The 20,928-nt window shown below is 41.1% G+C and overlaps 2 protein-coding genes across 13 annotated transcripts in view; both read right to left on the bottom strand.

Annotated features, from left to right (window-relative positions):
• LOC310878134 (sorting nexin-14-like) overlaps nucleotides 1–4,737 on the bottom strand; it is a 29,053-nt gene extending 24,316 nt beyond the window's left edge. For 6 of the 7 annotated variants that reach the window (XM_083792272.1, XM_083792275.1, XM_083792276.1 and 3 more), the window contains exons 1-13: nucleotides 4,484–4,737; nucleotides 4,099–4,272; nucleotides 3,817–3,937; nucleotides 3,323–3,396; nucleotides 2,549–2,627; nucleotides 2,370–2,413; nucleotides 2,162–2,249; nucleotides 1,990–2,074; nucleotides 1,746–1,902; nucleotides 1,241–1,316; nucleotides 973–1,017; nucleotides 345–425; nucleotides 97–211 (exon numbers count right to left, since the gene is read on the bottom strand). In XM_083792272.1, the coding sequence (XP_083648398.1) occupies nucleotides 97–211; nucleotides 345–425; nucleotides 973–1,017; nucleotides 1,241–1,316; nucleotides 1,746–1,902; nucleotides 1,990–2,074; nucleotides 2,162–2,249; nucleotides 2,370–2,413; nucleotides 2,549–2,627; nucleotides 3,323–3,396; nucleotides 3,817–3,937; nucleotides 4,099–4,235 (1,102 nt within the window). In that variant the 5' untranslated portion in view covers nucleotides 4,236–4,272; nucleotides 4,484–4,737. The other variant, XM_083792273.1, reaches the window with a different exon arrangement.
• A 1,230-nt stretch (nucleotides 4,738–5,967) lies between these two features.
• Nucleotides 5,968–16,882, bottom strand: LOC310877874 (heterogeneous nuclear ribonucleoprotein Q-like). Of its 6 annotated transcripts, none has more exons than XM_083791855.1 (12): nucleotides 16,743–16,882; nucleotides 14,940–15,099; nucleotides 14,084–14,202; nucleotides 12,600–12,707; nucleotides 12,392–12,505; nucleotides 12,079–12,255; nucleotides 11,612–11,747; nucleotides 9,689–9,894; nucleotides 9,179–9,328; nucleotides 8,962–9,083; nucleotides 8,536–8,879; nucleotides 5,968–7,519 (listed from the first exon to the last, which is right to left on the bottom strand). In XM_083791855.1, the coding sequence occupies exons 2-12, from the start codon at nucleotides 15,085–15,087 to the stop codon at nucleotides 7,491–7,493; spliced, it is 1,653 nt and encodes a 550-aa protein (XP_083647981.1). In that variant the 5' UTR covers nucleotides 15,088–15,099; nucleotides 16,743–16,882; the 3' UTR covers nucleotides 5,968–7,490. The 6 variants fall into 6 exon arrangements, with proteins under 6 accessions (XP_083647981.1, XP_083647982.1, XP_083647983.1 ...); XM_083791856.1 differs by having other exon boundaries at nucleotides 5,968–7,516; XM_083791857.1 differs by having other exon boundaries at nucleotides 8,545–8,879.
• Nucleotides 16,883–20,928: the final 4,046 nt, after the last annotated feature.

Raw genomic sequence — 20,928 nt, 5'->3', positions numbered from 1 at the left:
TATATGGAGATCTAGATCTAAAATACCTCCTTGTCAAGAGAGCAAAAGAAAGTACAAATCATTGTGTTTTTTAGGGAAACAGAGGATTTCTTATACCGACAGCGAGGCAGAACTGGAGCACATGGACGGCCCCCTCCTGTTTCAGGAAGTTCATGAAACGGAAGAGCAGATCTTGCTGCTCTCTGATCTCCTTCAACTCCAACTTCAGCACCTGTGAGAGAGCGAAGGTGAAGAGTGGAAGAGAAAGACATCTGGGTCTGTTCATCCAAATCTTTCCTATAAGTCCATTCAGGTGTGTGGTTAGTTCAACCCGGTGCACTGACTGGAGGAGGTACTCTACTCACAGAGGGTTTGTTGTAGCGAGCATCAGCGTACTTTTGCAGGAAAGGCACCCACGTTGAAGTTGGCTCTGTGGCTTCCTCAGGCTGAAAACACAGCAAATGAGGGGAAACGTGGAAGTTTTGAATCTGGCAACAGAAATATTAGAAATTATAGTAACATAATTATTGTTGCTGTCGAGCAGAAACCTAAAACAAATTTGAACTCGTTTTAATTATAAATTAATGCCATACTTTGATACTTTGTCATGTTGTGCAAAGGTTGCAAAGATAGCTGATCAGTACAATCATTGTGACCTTGTAGACCTGCTAATTATTTTCACTATTTTTGAAATGCTTTGAAAGTGAAAGTGGTTATGTGATTCTGTGTGTTTGATAAATATTTAACCAATGAAAAGTATTAATAAGAGCTTGTGAATAATAATAACTAACTACATTGGATTCATTTAACACAGGTTCATAACACAGGTTATTTTTTTTTCCATCTCCTGAAGATAAGGAGTGTAGAAATGTACTTTTGGACATACATGGTTTCCACCTGACAGCGGCGATATCTACATGTACATACATGTAATTAATAATCTACATGTAGAGAATATATTCATCCATATACTGTTCCAACATAATAACTTACAGGTGAGTTGTCGATGAATAGATGAATCAAATGATTTGCTGTGTCCTGAAATTGTATAAGACCAACAAACAATATTAAATCATGTAAAATCACGGAGGGTCAGTAAAAACACATCCACAGTCACTAGTGACTGGGATAGTGCATTTGGGTTCTTTCTACTAACATGGTGCAAACTACCAAAGGGCTGATTTTAAAAGTTGGGCTGAGAGAAGCGATATCAACCGAGAACCTCAGTTGATATCCGTTTGGGACTATAGTATACACTCACAGGATCAGCCAAGTAATCCATGGCGGGAAGGAAGACAGAACCAGCCAAGACTTCTCTTATCAGCAGAGTGAGAGATCTAAGAATAGGATAAAGCAGAAAACGGAGGCTAGCTGCAGAGCCAGAGTGCCAGAGTGCACGCGCGCACACACATCCATACACAAGCGCCAGGACGCTGTTTTATTTTCTTTCTTTTCCTAGACCGAGTTAATTTAGTTTTCTTGGTAAAACCTTGAAGGGGATTCAAATATGGTGTTGTGAATTGTGACATGAACTGAACAATCCGATCATTTACATTAACATTTACAATTATAATACAATCCTTAAACTGACTTGTTGTGTCGTGTGCATTTATTGACTGTGATTGAGTGTTTTGGGTTGTTGACATTCATTTCCTATGTGTATTGAAATGTACTGATTTATTATATATATATTATACTTTACAGGGACCTTTGTTGGGTGTCTCCTTGCCTCAAACTTTTAATTGGTGAAACCGCTACACCACTACCTGCAGTCTGAAGCCTTGGGTGGCAGAATGTACGGGAACAGCAACTCTGTCAGCTTCCTGAGGTAGAGCAGCTCATCCCTGCGACTGCGGAGAGCGACATGGAGATCAGGACCATATTCCTCCAGAGCAGCTTGCTGAAGATACTCTGCATTTTTTACTGCAGAGAGAACGACAGTAGGCAATTCACTATTTTTGCAATAAATAAATAAATAGAGTTAGAGTTAAAGATGCACAATTGTTTTACCTTTTTGCCTTGCTTTGCTGATTATTTCAATGTGTTTCATGGAAACTTTAAGTAGCTTTTGTGTGATGAGAGAGGCCACATCAACCTGAAAGGAAAATAATGTTCTCCATTAAGAAGCCTCCGTGTTTTTGGTCAGTCAGCAACGTAAATCCGACATATAGATGTTTGTTACCTTTTGGGTACGACGGACCAAGACAGCCGCAACAAAACGCAAAGTCACTCTTAACTCATCAACGAAGGCCTCATCATCTGTCATGTCCCTTCAAATAAATACTGCCTAAATTAGTTGTTTCTAGCATGTATGGGAAATATATAATAATAATTATTATTATTATAATAATTATAATAATAATTACAAAGAAATGCAGGACCATACTTACCTATACCAAGGATAAACAAAGTTTTCCAAAACCAGCTCCAGAATCTTTACAAGAAAACAAAAGCAGAAACAACCTTTAAATCTGATTATTTTATCATAATTGAAAAATATATCTAGAGTAGACCTACATATGTGCACAATATATATTTATAAGAATAATGATTTGATGTGACCTACTACCTCTGAAAGAGAGGCATCCACCTTGGAGGGAACTTTCAGATCAAGCCATGGCTGATAATTCTCCAGCAATAAAGTTGGTCTGTTAAAACATAATAGAAAAATTATATGTGTGTAATATACTGTGTAACAGAAAATAATATATTTTCTTAACACTAGAGGGGAGTGTAACATCAAGAATTTGGGATGGCTTTTGGTTTTTAGCATCCATGGTCCTGGAATCAGCTCCAGAAAGACACTGGAGAGCTTAATCCTGGGTTAATATGCATAATATAAATGGCCCAGGTGTGTTACCTGAAATGCTTGTGCCATATGAATTAGGACCCTTATAGGACATCTGGGACTGGTTGTCCCAGGCATAATATTATTAAACAAGCCCCCACTAGAGCCTTTTTAAGACAAAGAAAAACATATCTATTTTACACTGTCTAATCTCTAATGTATTATATATTTGTATTTGCTGTAGGCCGATTTAAATTTTAATCTGATTTTTACCATTGCAAATTTTAATTGTACGACTTGAAATAGGGTTAATTTGGTTAATGTTTTATTCTGTTGAGCATTTTTGACCTGGAGTATGAAAGGTGCTATATAAATAAAGTTGCTTTGCCTTGCCTAGTACTTGTGCCTGAAAATGTTGCCCACCCCTGAACTATACCGTCCTCCCAGCATGTACTGTAACAGACAGGTGACTTACCTGTGTACTGTACATGTACTGTAACAGACAGGTGACTTACCTGTGTACTGTACATGTACTGTAACAGACAGGTGACTTACCTGTGCCTTTTGCATTTGATTTTTCCACAAACAGCACAACTGTGACCGAGTGGAAACAGCTCCTGCTGGTATGTCTGATAAAAGAGAAGGTAAATTAAGTCAAAATAACCCAGCTCCGAAGATATAGTCATTCAGATATCCACATTAGTGTTCAAGGCTATTCTTGCCATTGTTTTATCCATTTGTATGAAGTTTTGTGTATCTGTATTTTGCACACTAGACCTTGGAGTACAACAATGTAATTGCCTGCCACATTGCTGCACCCTACCTAGGCCATGTGGCAATAAAGTATACCTTAAACTTGAAAAACAACACCCAATGGCTGCAGTTGCCTGCATTTACGGGATCCTAAGATCACATCATCACAGTCATCCTTAGTTATCATCACCATTACACCACCAGCATTCATTGTAATGACATTATATATTACTGGAAGGTTTAGCTACTCATTGACATTCACTAAATAATACCTCCATCAATGACCTTTGACCCACCTTAATCTTTGGCTTGATGGACACTAAAATATTGGGCAGCAGTGACTCGGTTCCCAAGTTGCAGTAGAAAGTCACAACGCCAGCCAGAAAGGACCAAAATACCATAATGATGTGTATATATCTGTGAACACATGGAATTACTGTATGCTGCAGTTGTCTAAAAAAAAAACTAGCAATTAACATTAAGGCTACAGTTAAGAATAAGATGCTAATAGGTCACGTCTTAAAGATATTAGTATTAGTATTTTGTGTGGGACAGGCACACGTGTGCACGTAGCCTACCTGTTTAACAGGACAGTGGACAGCAGCAGTAGCAGTAACAGAAAGCAGAACAGCGGGTATTGGCGGCCCAGCTCTCTCAGCAGGTCCAGCTTCAGTCTATGTCTCATTTTCTGCAGGTGAACTCGGACGGATCCCATTGTTGCGGCTCTGTGTGTGCAGTGCACTCATCTATTACTGCAGAGTACAACGAAGAGTGAACCGTTCCACCATCCATCAATAAAGGCACACACAGCTGACAGCTATAGCAGGCTACTGTCACCGTCTGTCTGCGAGTGCGACATAATAGCCTACGATATACAGCTGCCGTCTTGAAATTTCCAGAGGTAATATTTAGCCAGTAGACTAGACGGTACGTTCATTTAAATTAATCTACTCCAGCACTTACCATGACCGGTGGACACATTCGCCGATATGTTAGGTCATTTCACTGTTTATGTAGCCTAGCACGCAGTGCCATTTCTAATTAATCACGCAGACTCATTGGTTGTAGCCAACAAGCCGGACAGTCGATGATGGATACATGATACAGCTGCTGTCGACAAAACCGGATTAGTGGAAATTATCCAACATAGTCTTTATGTTCATTCGACTATTGTGTAGCCTACGATGGCCACTAGTGCTCCGTCATGTGTCACTGTCTGCGATCTGAAGCAATGCGTGCTTGATCTAGTTTTCGGCGTTAGATAGGCTACGCATGATGTCACCTCCGCTCCACACAGCAATACGATGCTCTCAAACCCAGACGGTAACAGGAATCCCTCCCAACAGAATCCTTCCTCAGACGTGTATGACCAATGTGTAGTTTAACAAATCCATTTGACCCGAATACTGGTGAGTTGTAACTTGTCCAGTATTCGGGTCAAATGGATTTCGCCCTTACTGGAATTATATCAAGTCTAAAATACACCTGCTGTTAAACTACACATTGGTCATACACGTCTGATGAAGAATACTGGACAACTCACCCCGTTGTCTTCACTTTCTGACATGGCGGGGTGAGTTGTCTGTATTTTCCGCTGGGGCGAGTTGGTAAAGGGAAAGGACGGACAGCTCACCCCGAAAGTCCAGACAACTCACCCCGGTGAATTTCTGACATTTCGGGGTGAGTTGTCACCCACTACAATAAATAAATTTCGGATCCAACTATCGGTTCCTACAGTTGTGCGCAGTCACAAGCTAATTATTTATTTACTTAACAGTAAAATCCGGTGAAACACTGTTTTAAGTAAGGAGTAGAGCATCTGTTTTTTCTACTCAGTCTGTGTCTCATAGGACGGCTGTGGCCAGTTTAGAAACAGTCTTCCAGTGACATCAATCACATCATTAGGCAGATCTTTTTAAACACATTTGTTTACAAAAATATTTAGTTTTTCATTATTGTGAGAACGATGGCTTCCATTTGAACTGCCCACAGCCCTCCTATGAGACAAAAATTGCAATTGCATTGGTGAGTTGTCCGGACTTTCGGGGTGAGATGTCTGGACAACTCACTTGGAGGTGCAAAAAGGGTGAGTTGTCTTGTTACCTTTGACCCGACCGCCCGGTCGGTCAGTAGTCCGACCGGGCGGCTGTTAGGCAGGTAAGTCGGTCGGTCGTAAGTCTGACGGTCGTTCGGCAAGTCCGACAGTCAGTCAGCAAGTCTGACGGTCGGTCACTCGGCCATTTCTCAACCGTTTTGGATGGGGGTGGGCTCGTTAGAATCAAGCCGCCTTAATGTATTTATTTTTTCAATCAAAAGGAATCCCTTTAGTAGCATAAGTAGTGTATTAGTGTCTTCAATTAATAAATTATTTCTAAACCAGACATTGTAAAATGGAAGTTTCAAGTATTCGTTTCTCAGTAAGATGTCATCCAAACATAAGACACAGATAGAAATCAAAAACTTTATTACAAAAATAAGTTACACTCACCTCCATTTTACAGTATAAAACAATTTATTTGCAGGAATGCAAAAAATGTTGTTGGCCACCAACAATATTTTAAAACTGCTAACATCTTTTTTTCAAAAGGTGGTTGTAATGATTTTATTGAAGAGGGAGTTAACTGTATACAAAACCGGGGATTGAATAGCACAGTTTCCTTTTGCTATACATGGAAATACAAATCATTCTCTGCAGCATCCCTTCCTACCACTAAATGACTGATCCCAGACCAGATCTTAACAGCTAATAGTAGCCCTTCTACCACTAAATGACTGATCCCAGACCAGATCTTAACAGCTAATAGGCACACATGCGCTGGCTGGGCAATATGGCATTTCGGTAATCAATCATCATACTCAATAGAAGTATTACATTTGCTGTCCACACAGAACTGGTAAGGGATCATTCAAAGATAACACATGATCGGGACAGTTAATGGATTATGATGGGTGTTTTACATAATTCTACTGACATCGTTCAAAAAATGCTCTATTGGTATTAATATATAAAACACAAATCCACTGGAATTACGTGGCAAGTAGGGACACTGCAGGGCTTTTTTTTAATCAAAGGCAGTTGGATGCCCCTGTGATGTTGAAGCCTTTACAAAAGTAACATTTTCCGAAAAACTATACAACCAGTAACTACATAATCTGAAGAAGCAAGGCGGCTAATTCAGTTCAAAATAGGATAAAAGCAGGGCTTGTTCAGGCTCATCATATGAGATTTTGTGTTGCATGCCCAGTTTGACTGTTTGCAGTGTCAGAGCCGCGGCTAAAATGACTATATTACATTAAGTACATCGTTTTTTACAGCCGCTGCCCTTGTGCATATTTTGTATGAAAACAAGCCCTGCTTTCATCAATATAGTTTCCCTATTTACAGTACAGGCCGGGTAGTTTAGTCCTCTGTACTGAGGTAGTCAACCAACCCTTTAAAGACAAGTTCTGAAAAGAACCACTTTCCTGGAATGCCTGACTTATCCATGCCAGGTGGGTACACCCTAAAAACCTGCAAATGTTCTCTTTCAAACATCCAAATCAAACGATTAAGATTAACATGGATATTCCGACAATAAAAATTGCGATTAGCACAAAAATATACAATAGCATCAAGCTCCTTTGAGCCACTTCAAACCTAAGAAACTTAAAAAGTGCAAATTCTTCAATAATTATTTAAAAATGGCATGTTGGGGGTACAGGGCAGGGGTAGATTGTTGGGGCAATATGTAGCACATTGTGCAGGGGCTAGGTACAGAGGCTTGGGGCAGGGAACGGTGGCAAGTATTCAGAATCCTCCGGTCATCTTTTTAAGGTGGCAGTTGATAATAAAAAAAAAAGAAGGGGGGGGGGGGAGATGCTTCTGTAAGGCTGGAATATCATTGGACCTTTTCGTCGAGTTTTTTTTGTCAACATCCATTGCAGCTTACGGTGTAACCCCACACAGCAAGTCAGTCTTCACTGTGACAGGTCAGGACCGCCCTCGACCGCGTTTCCCTGCTGGACCAATCAGAAGACAGATCAAATTAAAATTAGAACTGAATTCTATCAATCAGACACCGGTCTGCCATTCTCTCATCAGTCGGAACGTATTCTACGATAAGACGGTTTAATCAAATTCTATCGTATCGACAACAAAACCAATATTTTAAACTGTTAAAGTGTCAATCTCAGCAGGCTTCTTTATAATGTTTACTGTGCCGACAAACTGCCAACTGGAGTACTAGCTCTGAAAGACGACACCTGTCAGGGATTAGTCATGAAGCCAATAGGCAGGTGTACCTTTTCATATTTAAAGCTCAGAGTGTATACATAATTAATAAGCTGACATAGCACTGAAGTTTTTGATTAATTACACCTTGACGCAATTACACATTGACGCAAATTTTCATTACTTGCGCAAGCAGAGCGCGCAAGTAATAGTTTCGCCCGGCTCGTATGCACCGTCCCAGCCAACCCGCCACCTTTAATGCGTATGCACTGTCCCAGCAAATTGTGCCCGATTTGCTGGGACCAGATTACATGGTGTGTATATGTATAACTAGCTCTCAATGATGACGTAAGAAATGTGGATTAAAGGACCCAATGCCAGAGTGTAATTGGTTTTCGATGGTGACGTAATGTTTTAGTGTTGGGAGGATTAAAGGTAATGCTCCTGTGTATACATGTATGTAATCTGGCATCACTGCCGTATCAGGCACAGTTTGCTGGGACGGTGCATACGCATCAAAAGTGGAGGGTTGGCTGGGACTGCGTACGGCACAAAGTAACCACAGTATACCACTAATCAACTTACATATACATATATACATAGTACAACATTATGTTTCTGAAGTGTATAAAAACAATTACCATTGTTTCATTCTGGCACCACTGCCGTATCAGGCACAAGTAGTCATTACTGAGAATTGACAGTTTGTAGCGGTCGAAAGTACTTGCTCGCTCTGCTTGCCAGCAACAAGCAAGTATGCACTCGACAGAGTGCAGTTCTAGTTGTAAAATGTTTTTCTATTCACCGTGTATACCTCTGCTGCTGGCAGGGCCTCCTCCTCGCTGGGAAAAGCCAACTCGGCCCCTCGGGGTGGCAGCACCGCGGCCCCTGTTCTGGGTGGCACCTCCACGGACAGCCCCCCTGGCTCCGCCCCGTCCTCTCCCAGCGGTCTGGAAGTCCTCATAACCATAGTAAGGGTCATCGTAGCCGCCCCGGTAGTTATGGTAATCGTATCCATAGTAATCGTAATAGTCTTCATAGCCATAATAATCAGGAGCGTAGGAGCTGTAGCCCCCCCGTCCACCCCGTCCTCTGCCTCTAGCAGGTGGAGGCATGTGTGGAGGACCGTAGTAATAGTAATCATCATACCTGGAAGAGAGAAACAACATCAACATGGTGCCTTTTAGAATTCATTGAAGCCTCATTTAGCTTAGTTACAACGTTTGCTTACATTTGTGTTTTAGCGGCTTGCCTCTGGGCTTTGCGCTCTTTCCTCTTCTGGTCAGGTGGCTTGGCAAAAACTATTTCAATGTGCTCTCCCTCCAGGTCTTTGCCGTTCAAATCGGCTAGAGCCTGTAAAAGATTAATATAAATGAGACATTCAGAAGCTCAAGGACAGTACTGTAATATCAGCACCAGTCAGTGTTCAACCATTCTTTTCTCTGTACCTTCACAGCACCGTCCCTTTCCTCAAAGTGAATGAAGGCATAGTCTTTCAATTTCTTCACTCGCTCCAACTTGCCAAACTGACTGAAGGCCTTTTCAAGTATCTCCTCTGTAACAGTACTTGCTAGGTTCCTCACAAACAGCACCTTAACCTGAGAAAGGAAATTCAATGTTATAGAGGTCAGCTGTAAAAGAGGGGTTCTAGGTAAAATACTTGCCACCCTGGGCAAGACCTACACTGTAAAGACTATTATTTGTTTGGGCGGAAGTTGCGGGATTTTAGCGCAAGTATCGCCCAAGGAAATGCTTTAAAAAATCAGTTTACATTCTCCGCGAATGAAACGTGTGTTGCGATTGGTCGGGAAAATATCGTATCTGGGGGAAATACATCCGACGGTTGTTCCGGAGGATACATCCGCCGATAGCTTCTCCGCCTTACGTTGTGACCAGGCTTTTCTTTTCGCAGACAAGTAAGCCTGGGACCGAGGATATACAAATTGTTCTGATCTCACCTTGGCCATGACTTCTGGATCAGGGTCTTCTATGGGGTCGGCCCACTCCACAGTGACCACATTTCCCCACACCTTCACTTTGCCGCTCATCAGGCGACGGCGTGCCTGAGCTGCAGTCTTGTGGTCTTCGTACTCCAGGAAGCAGAACCCCCGGTTCTTTTTCTTGTCGTCTGGCTGGTGGTACAATATGACATCATTTAGACCCTCTGCAGAAACAGGAAAGGCAAAAGTCAGTGTTAATGAAACCCCAAGAACCAGATCAGATCGCGTTGCCTTGGACCCGTGCGTTGATGGGACATTTAGATTTAAAAGGCGAACGGATGGAAGTGTGGAGAAAAGCACGGCTGTGCGCAACAACGAGAGGGGGACTAACGTTTGCTTCGCGTTAGCTAACACGGTTATCACTACAGCACAACAAGCCTCCAGTCCTGTGTACTTGTGAATGAAACACGTGGAAGATAACGTTAATCTCTAGCGGTCTAGCCCCATATGGAACCTCTCTCTGTCATTCTCCAATCTGTTAATACAGCTTTATTCAAAAGGGGCTGCTGACATTCGCCAATCTGAGAAACTAGGAGTTCAAAGACACACCAACAAACTCGTCTTAGAGTATGTGTGTGTGTGTGTGTGTGTGTGCCAATAAATTATTTCTGTTTTCGCATGCCCCCCATGTAAAGCAATATTGAGTATATATATATACAAGTCGTTCTCAACCTGTGGGTCCCCACATGATTGGGGGTGGGGGGGGGCCCCAGATGACAGTGAAGTGACAATTTAAGGACTTTTAAGACTTTTGTAATACCTCAAAGGCTCTAAAAGAAAAGAATACCACTACTGCATCAAAAGTAATCAGCAAACCATGCTATACAAAGTTAAAAACTGGACAAACATTGGCCAGATTATTAAATAATCAAGAAAGAGGCAACAATTGTGAAAATAGCCAATCTACAAGTTCACAACGAGCTTGTAGATCGGCTATTTTCACAATATTTATCTGTGTAACCATTCTGTTGCTTGTCTGGGTGGGGGGTCCCCAGTTCAAATGTGATTACTTTGGGGGGGTCACAGCCTGAAAAGGTTGAGAACCACTGATATAGAGTAAGACTAACTGAATATTCCTAAAATTGCTAGCCTACCACCTTGATAAATAAAAGTGTTGTAACTTGCGTAACCTTATAACTATTCATTGATTCACTCGTATACCCAAAAAGGTCACACCTGTGTGAAGTGAGGGGCTCTCACTTCGCGTTATCTAACGTTTGGATAGTTGGTGTCAAGGTGACGTAATGTTTGCTCAGTAGTTGCTGTTGTCTGCTCAGGAGGTTTGAGTGTTTGCTCAGACCGAAGAAAAACATTGGGTAAAAAGAACATTGGGTATGACATTAATTTACAATTCAGGGAGAAAAAAAAACCTGATGAAAACCAGACAGTTATTTTGAATTGGATCACAGGTGACGTTCCAAACTGCCAGTCACCCAAGCTTTCAGACTATAGTGTCCTGTCAGATCTTAGTGGTAAAGCCGCCATTGTAACTAGTTACTCCAGGATAGTTATGTTGTCATCATTTGGACACGAAGGGGAAATGTTGTTTCAGTTAATAAATAGTATTATAGTTAGTCTACTACTTCCAGCACTCTCTTAAACCCCATTTTGCGCGGGAACCCCTTTTGGTGTTAGCATTATGTTATGCTTTAGCTATTGAAAAATAGCAGATCTACAAGCTCATAGGGCACAAGCTTGTAGGTCTGCTATTTTTGAAAAATCAAAGAACCACTGACATAGAAACATAGCTTTTTCTGAAAACTGTCAGGATGCAGAAGACATTTTTAGAATCTGATCTCAGGTCAAAATGGGTTAAATATAACTGACAAGTCATAATTGTAATGCTGTTACAGTGCAAGGAAAAGGTCGATGTTCCCTTACCTGTAACTTTTGCAAATTCTTCCACAATTTGCTCTTTTGTTTTGCTCTTGGGGATGGAGCCAACAAAGAGTCTATTATTGGCCACAGAGATGCACACGCCGATGTGTTTGCCCGGTCGAATTTCATTGTTGTTGCACTGTGGGAGGACGAGAGAAGGAACAGAGGGAATGTCACGGCTCTCAAAGAAAGCCATGTTACATTGAACTTGCCGTTTAGCCACAAGTACTAGCATAGTAAGCATACATTAGAAAATGTCAGGTATTTTCAGAGGGACGCTGACGACAGGATAGGCTGTTGACAACATATTTGCAACGTCACCGGCTTGATTCTGGATAGAGACCTGTGTTGCATAATATCCTCTTCCTCTACTATCCCATATAAAAAGGCAAACTAATGTACCTCAGAATTGAACAATTATGGTCACTAAACAATATTTGTAAAGCCCAGGTTTCAAGGAGATCACATACCAGCTTGACAGCTTCCTGGGCAGCTTCTTTGGTGCAGAAGGTGACAAAGGCGTAGCCTCTGTTGAGGCCACTCAGAGGGTCCATCATCAGGCGGAGGTCCCAGATGGGCCCTGCTTTCTCAAAGAGGGGAACCAGCTCATCTTCAAAAAGGTCTCTAGGGATTTTGCCAACGAATATCTGCCAGATTGAGAGAAGAATGTTAAATGTCTGACTTATTGCGTGTTTTGCATCCGCACAATAGAAAGACACAAGTCGATGAAGATGTCCCTTAAATAAATTACAGGACTGAACATACAGGTGCGATCACTCGTACCTCTGTCCCGATGGTGGGCTGTGCCCCTGAGTGGGCAGATTCCGGTGGGGGGCCTCCATACTTCCTCTGACCTGTTGTCACATCAAGTGTGTAACCAGTCCTCTCCAGCAGGGCCTGAACAGAGAATGTGATATGAAAGTAAAATAACAACTTAAATGCTATGTTTTCAATCACATTTCTGTCGCGTCACTGTGGCGTCAAACCGTACTTTGATTTTGGCCTCATCTGGTCCTTTATTGGAGTCTGACACTTTGGTCCCTTGTTTTTCGCGCTGTCTGTACGTCTTCATAACTCCACAAAGAAAGGCACTTTTGTTCTGTAAAAAACAACACATTTTTTTAGATCATAAATATAAGAAGGGTAAAGTGCTAGGCTGAGGCAAAAGAAACCCAATGGGCTTATACGAGGCCTCTACCTATATAAATTATAATGAAACATTATAAAACATATATAGAAAACATGATTGCAGTATATAAAACATGATCAAAACAAAAACACAAGAACATGATTATAATTTTTGGTTATCTACATGATTAGAGAAAATAATAGATGATACAAAGAAATAATAATTAAGTGATCTGGTCAATTAAGTGGGTCCTAAACTTATGTTAGAAATATTTTAATGAAGAAGAATTTGATGAGATTGCTGTATAGGTGTTCCATAGCTGGGCACCCCTGTATCTGATGGAGAACTGACACAGCCCAGTACGGAACTTTGGGAGATGTAAATTATTTGCCTGTCTCGTATTGAAGTGGTGCACATCACTGTTGAACTGGAAAAAGTCTTTACATGGCAAAGAAAATGAAACTGGCTGGAACAATACTTTGAAAATAAAGTTGCAGGTTTGGTATGTATTTAAATTAAAGATTGGTAAAATATTGAGTTGTTTGAAAAGAGAGGCAGAATGAGCAGACCAATCACTGTATGTGGCAATCCTGCAGAATCTTTTTTGCAACATGTGGAGTTTGTGAAGATGTGTATTATAAGTAGCTCCCCAAATGATATTGCAATATATAAATTAAGCTATAATAAAGAGTTGGGAGACAGTTTTAAATAACCAGTGCCAATAATGCCAATGGATTTTGATATTTTCTTACAGACATGGCTAATGTGGTTTGTCCAGCTTAGTCTTTCATGGATAATTACACCAAGGAAGGTTGTTGATGTAACCTGAGAAATTGGATCATCTCCTATAGACAGACAGGTGTTTTGAAATATTGTCAAGATCGTGATTAGCCTTTGCCATTAGAGCTGAGAAATCAGTATGTGAAATAAATAAATTGGTATCATCTGCAAAAAGTACAGGAAACAAGGACAAAGCTGCGGCCAAATCATTCATATAAATCAGAAATAAGAGTGGTCCTAGTATAGACCCCTGGGGGACCCCACATTTTAAGGTGGCACTCTCTGATGATTTACCGTTGATCATAACAAATTGTTGACGGTTATGAATATAATTAAAAGAACATGTATGAGTGATTCCAGCAAATCCATAGTGTAGTAACTTTTGAAGAAGAATATCAAACAGTATAATAGTAGAATGCAGTATGAATTTTATCAAATGTAGAATGATTTTTCCTAAATCCTTGAGTTGCACATACCTGAACATGTGAGAGGTCACATACCTGAACATGTGAGAGGTCATACCTGAACATGTGAGAGGTCATACCTGAACATGTGAGAGGTCATACCTGAACATGTGAGAGGTCGCTGTCCTTGAACTGCAACAGGACATGCAGAGCCCCTTCCTCGTTGAACTCCTTCAGAGCCTCAATTGCTCGGTCATCTAAGTCACTGTGTGACACCAAACCTGGAGGTGGGAAGGGGATTGAGAACACAGAAAAATAGAAAAACATAAGGAAAGCAAAAATGACGATAAACTCCTCAAATATGAATGTATTCAGTAAATCGGGCTGCATTTTATTCTCAAACAAGACACTTTTTTGCAGAACTAATCACAACAGATGTGATGGTGTAAGTTGATATGCTTGTGCTCCTCTGTACTGTGTCTTCTAATGAGCCTGTCTGCATTCTGCTCTATGGAGGGGCCGTCACCTGTCCCAGGCAGGCACACACCAGACAGCTGCTGCCATTGTTTCTGGTTTGGTCCCATCTGGCTAAATAGACCAGACCGGTACTTTTCTACATATAACAATCTAAACAAGTCCCACTGTAACCCGCCCATGTTAATACTTATAGACATCGAGGTCGATGGGAAAGTAGGCCCAAGTGAAAATGGAGTTGAAATTCCACCTGCCCTCAGAGCGTACGGTTGAGCATACAAGCATTATCTCTCTACAAGAGGATGCAAGCAAAGGTTTCATAGTAGTTTGTGAGGGGAAAAAATACACATTTTCAAACAAATTTTATATTATGTATTTTTTTCTTGCACTGCAAGTACCCATTTTGGTAGGAAACCACAAAAAGTTGCTTGGTGATCCCAATTCCCACATTCATAATAAAGGTGATAAAAAATGACAGCACATGCAATACTTTGAAATAAAGATTTGTGTATATGAATATGCTGGGATATTCATTGTGCCTTACCTGCTATGTAAATTTCATCTAGTTTTTCAGCAACTTTCTGTGGTAAACCAGCTTCTAATAAAGTCTGGAAGTGCTCAGAATGGGTAACTGCAGCCGAGGTGTCCATTGGTTCTTCTGGACCATTTCCATTAATATGTTCTGTGGCCATGTCTCCAGAAATCTGTATAGATGCAATGAGCCAAATTAATCCTGTGTCAAGGGCGAGACTTGGGATGCGTTCAGGAGAGTTCAGTCTCAGACTTGTCAAGCAATAAAGTTGTGTGCTCAGTGGAAAAGATGCTTTGACAGTATGTCATCCTGAATACGAAACATATCTGTAAAATGATTGGTATGATGTGCATGTGCAGAAGACAAGCGACTCCATGTGGTACATTGCAATCAGGTGACTTTTCACTGTTTGCAGCTCTCAGTTTGGTCAAGGCACTGTCAATACACGCATAACAAATACACACATTTTGCATTTAATCCTCGATTCAACTGTCAAAACTGAAACTACACTTGCACATGTGGCATTTCCTCCCGCTCCTGTGTTTTTGGTTAAGAAGTTCGCACAGACCGAGTCGAGAAACTCGAGATCACTGACTATTCACTATGTAAACCCTTTCTGCTGGGGTAGCATGGGGCCTGGCCTGGTCTCCAAATTACATGTTAGCTTACCTTCTCATTGCTGACTTCAGCACTGGCTAGATAGCACATACACGTGTCCCCAGTTTCCGGTGGCTGACCAGCTATCAAGCATGTATGCCGAACTATTATCTGCTCTGACACAGTTGCAAAATAGTATACTCTTAAGTAAATCTTCAATAGCTAGGCTTCACGCCGATCAACAGCAAACCGGTAGTCATTCAGACCACGATGCATAAACTGGGGCGTTCAGAAAAGCATGGATCCGATCGCTTTCCATTCATCTAAAGCTGACAGCGCGTTAGCCTTTACAAAACGTGGAAGGTTTTGGCCTAACTCTGCTACTAACTGTTGGCTAACGCTACATAACATGCAAACGAGCCCTCGGAACTTACTTAACATTACTGTTTGCTAATCAATATAAATTCCCAAGACAGCACGTGTTTAATATTATGGTCAAAAGAAAATGTTTGAATGGTTGTTTGAGAAATACAGTCAAATGTAACACCAACACCACTTAACACATTGGATTTGAAAGATTTGCGAGAATTAAACTAACGAAATGTAAGTTAAGGAGTGACTGCTAGCTAGCTGGCTAGTTTGCATGGCTAACGCTGCACCAAACAAACCAATGCCATCCAGAAGGACAATAACAAACCTGACCTGTTTGCGTTTTCCATCAACGTGTTCGTATTTTTTTGCTATTCACACGTCAAACTAAAACATGTCTGAAAGGCTGGGGAAAATCCTTGCTAAGCTAACTGGGCTAACGGGTTAGCACACATACAATGACAATGAGCGTGTCAATTTCTCGATCTGTCAAAATAGGCTAGCTCGCGTTAGCATGCTAATTCGATTGGGATTTTTTCCCCCTCCTCAGCCGAGGCCATTGTTGTTATAACGTCGTTTTGTCGACAATGGGCGTCAATAACGCTCCTAAACTTTAATTTGATGAACGGTAGGCCTTTGAATGCTGCATGTCCAGCTCGCAAGACGGTTGGTTTTGTCAACGTGCCGCCACATAGGAAGAGTCCATTTTCAAAAAGCCGGTGTGGATGAACCACCAGTTTCACCACATTGTTTGAAACAAGCACCGCACACGGTCGGTCTTTCCCCAAACACTTTTTACCGAACAATCAAGCGACAATCACGTGACCAATTAATAGCGTTCCGTCATACCTGCCGATGGATCACCAACTCGTATGGTGTTGATAATTTCGGAAGATAAATGTGATAATTAATAAGAGAAAAGTGGTAAAAACTCCCGGCACTGGTCCGGCTTCAGTCATTCACTCTTGAGGATGTAAAATGGCTGCCACGTTCACGCCGCGAGTTTTGTCTCGTCGATGGGGTTTCTTGGACACCCGTGCACGGGCTCGCCTTGTATGCATTCTACAGTACAGTAGCAGAGAGGATCAGCCCGAGTTGTACTTCGTCGGTACGAAGGCGTCGCTCGCCTAAAAAAGAACAGATCTACAGATCCAGCAACGCGTCGCGTCGCGACACGTTGTCACCTTATAGATCTGTTCTTTTTTTGGGGGGGCCGATGAAGTTATAAATTAAGCAATACAATACAGTGGACAGTGGTGCATACTGCACACAGCAGTCAGACAGACTCGGATTTCATCAGATTTTTTGAAGAAGGAATTTAAATTGTTTGTATACTTAATTGCTTGTATCTGAATATCATGTCGAACATTATTGTGCATGGCCCAGGATATAGTAGCCTACAGTCAGCCAAACATACATTTTCTGGAGTGTTTTTCTGCACAACAAAGGTCAACTCAACAGCTAGTCAGCCATCAGTCAATGTAGATCAGTGATAGATTTACATAGGCCTATACTTGACATTGCATGGGTTAAAGTCATTCTTCCTGTTGGAAATCTTACACTTACAGTGTTAATTTCATTATGATGAAACCTTTCTCAAGGCTGAACTGACTGACCCCTCCAATTAACATGTTGGTTGCAGGATTATGGAAATGAATTCTGAATTCAAATTAGCATCGACCTTTAGAATAGATAATATTGTGGTGTATGATTATTGTTGGGTATGTGTGCAAGTAGTCTATAGAAATCACCTTTTGGCAGGACCATAACAATAGTACTGGTAATAAAGTATACATATTAAGTCAGTTTAATTAAAGAAACATTTTAAGTTTACATGCATTACATCTGTTTAGTTAATGAATTGTGAAATATAATTTAAAATTTACAAAATGTGAAACACCTATAGGCTGATGTCAATGCCACTTATATCCAATTATTTGATAAATAGGCGATATATTTTTTTTTAATCAGTAACAAAGATTGCTCAGATTGACAGTTGAAATAGTGTTCCCACCCATTTGTACAATGAACATTAAATAGCCCATTACTGACTTTTGCATGCAAGGAACTTGATATATCCACGTTTCGCCACACAGTGTCACCCTCCTCCTGGATTTGAGACTATTCAGTTGTAATAGCCTGATAACAAAATAACTGCCCCTCAGTCCCCATGTGTTTGCATGTGGAGTGTTTAGAGAGGGATAAAGTGAGAAACTAAAAGTTCCAGTAATAATAATAATAATAATAAACTTTATTTGTATAGCACCTTTCATACATAAATGCAGCTCAAAGTGCTTCACAGGGCAGGACACAAAAATATAATACAATAAAACACAAGTAGTTAAAATGATAGAACAATGCAAAGAACAAAATTGAATATAAGAACATAAAATAAATAAAAACAAATAAAAACACCACATGCAGCAATCAGTCAGGGCAGGGTAGGAACGTGCATAGTAAAACTCAACTAAAAGCAAGAGTGAAGAGGTGAGTCTTGAGTTGAGATTTAAAAATGTCTACAGAGGGTGCGTGTCTGAGCTCGAATGGAAGTTTATTCCAGGCTGTTGGGCCGTAGAAGCAAAAAGCTGCCTCACCATATTTTTTTGTGCACATTCTTTTAGGCACTTCAAGTAGGCCTAACTACAGAATATTTGACTATACTATTAAATCTTCCATTAATATTTCTATTGGACTCCATGTTAACAGCCAGATAATGTACAATGTTTTGGTTCACCGGTAGGTTGTTACAGTGCAAAATTGTCATCTACTAATAAGGCTCTCATGATGACTGAGCAGAGATATAAAAAAGCAGCCATACAGATCAGAAGTGATCAATGATCCTATTACACTTTGACTTAAACATAATCAGCATTGATGACACCATTTAGTCTTTAATAGTCATATTTAGTCTTCTGAAAAACCTTAGTATTTTAGTATTAATGCAATGTTTTTCAGATTTTTAGCAGCGTTTTTCCGCCGGTTTTCTGAAAAACGCGCCCAGTCTGCAAGGACCTTTAGTCTTAGTCAACAAAACTAACACTAATTGATGTAAGCAGTAACAACGCTTGGCTGCAGGTAAAGGCACTACACACTTGATGAGAAACAGACATCAAACTTAATGTCCAAATATTAAACTAAAACATATTATAAAAAAGAAACGTTTTCATTTTACAGTAGAAAAGATCATAAAAACAGACTGTCTTGTATACAGTAGGCTATACCTGCCACTGGCTAAGGCACAGCTCGATTACACAGATCCAACACATAAACATCCATATTTCTTATACAATTAATGAATACACATGGTGTATGGGGGTGCAATTCTTTAAGCAAACATTAAAACTGTAATTTCTGAAAGCCAGACGTTGGAGGGGCCACCACCCCTTCCCTAAATTATCATTAATAGATTGGAGACTATATAACAAATTATCATTAAGTTTAAATCTAATGCCTGTAGTGCCATCACAAAGCAGGTGAATAACTAACTCTTGATGAACTGGATGCAACTGTCATTTGAAGAACGCATTTAATCTGAGGCCATGGTTCTCAGCAGGAAACTGATATTGTGCAGCCCGGGTAGAGAATGAGGCATTACCCCAGGTGAAGGAGTTCAAGTATCTCAGGGTCTTGTTCACAAGTGAGGGGAGGACGGAGAAGGAGATCATCCGGAGAATCGGAGCGGCAGGGGTGGTATTGCAGTCGCTGTACCGCACTGTTGTGACGAAAAGAGAGTTGAGCCAGAAGGCAAAGCTCTACAGAGCAATCTTTGTTCCTACTCTCACCTATGGACATGAAGTGTGGGTCATGACCGAAAGAATAAGGTCGCGATTCGCGAATACAAGTGGCCGAAATGAGTTTTCTTCGACGGGTGGCTGGCATCTCCCTTAGAGATAGGGTGAAAAGTTCAGTCACACGAGAGAGTAGAGTCGCTGCTTCTTCGCCTGGAAAGGAGCCAGCTTAGGTGGTTCGGGCATCCATGGTGAGGATGCCCCTCTAGGGAGGTCCTTGAGGCACGTCCCACTGGGAGGAGACCCCGGGGAATGTCTCGGGATCCCCCAGAAGGAAGTCACTAATGTTGCTCTGGAGAGGGAAGTCTGGAACACTCTGGTGGAGCTGTTGCCCCCCGTGACCCGACTACGGATAAGCGGTTGAAGATAGATGGATGGATGGATTTCACGAAACGTCTGATGAATGATGCATCTGAATACCCCTGCTACCCACCCACATCTGCACCCTGCAGCGGTATGTAGCCTGCAGCCTCCACCCCCTCTCTCCCCCTATACCTATCTCTCTCTTTCAAACCCTTACTTTATCTGTTGTTCTCTTTCAAACACACACACACACACACACACACACACACACACACACACACACACACACACACACACACACACACACACACACACACACACACACACACACACTCACTGTCATTCCTGTGTACTGGAACTGTACTTGGAAATTAGAGAGGTGGTGCTAGTCATGTGAACAAACCTATAGCAACGTTATACTTTAAGTACATAGAAGTACAAGGAATCTACCGCAACATACAAAGGTAGGTTGATAACGTTTTCTGGTTTACGGTAGCGTACTGCACTGATTCTCAATGTGAGTAGGGTTCCAGGGGGATGCCCCAGCCAAATGATTGATAGTAACCAAGGTCAAAGATTGTACAAATGTTGAACACACCCACTGTTGGGCATTGCTCAATGTAATCATCCCACTTGACCCTAAATCATAGATCTCTCATGCCACCATGTGGAGAGACTGCCCCTGACTGTTCTTATCAATAGGAAGAGAAATTAATTTACATTTCGATTTGCCACTTACATGTGTAATATTATTTATCACTTATGTGTCAAATAATTCAGCAAAGAAATTGAAAGAATGAACAAGAACTATAACATCTTGATGTTGTGTTGTCTGTATTTTAAGCAAGCTATTATTATTCATAGAGAAGAGAAAAAAATAAGAATTGACAAGAAATGTGTCTTGTCATATAGGTGCTGCAAATAAGACTTTGGAACACCAGAGC

This window comes from Protomyctophum parallelum (assembly GCF_964188405.1).
Source record: "Protomyctophum parallelum genome assembly, chromosome: 20".
Classification (NCBI taxonomy): Eukaryota; Metazoa; Chordata; class Actinopteri; order Myctophiformes; family Myctophidae; genus Protomyctophum; species Protomyctophum parallelum.
This window is presented reverse-complemented; position numbering and strand designations above follow the sequence as displayed.

What these genes read in the sequence shown, in the direction of transcription:
- LOC310877874 (XM_083791855.1), bottom strand. Translation starts at nt 15,087, where the DNA reads ATGGCCACAGAACATATTAATGGAAATGGTCCAGAAGAACCAATGGAC. An exon ending in CCCAGGAAGCTGTCAAGCTG is followed by an intron (nt 11,748 to 12,078) that starts GTATGTGATCTC and finishes GTCCTCCCACAG; the next exon opens with TGCAACAACAATGAAATTCG. An exon ending in CAGCAGCAGAGGTATACACG is followed by an intron (nt 7,520 to 8,535) that starts GTGAATAGAAAA and finishes TGATTGGTCCAG; the next exon opens with CAGGGAAACGCGGTCGAGGG.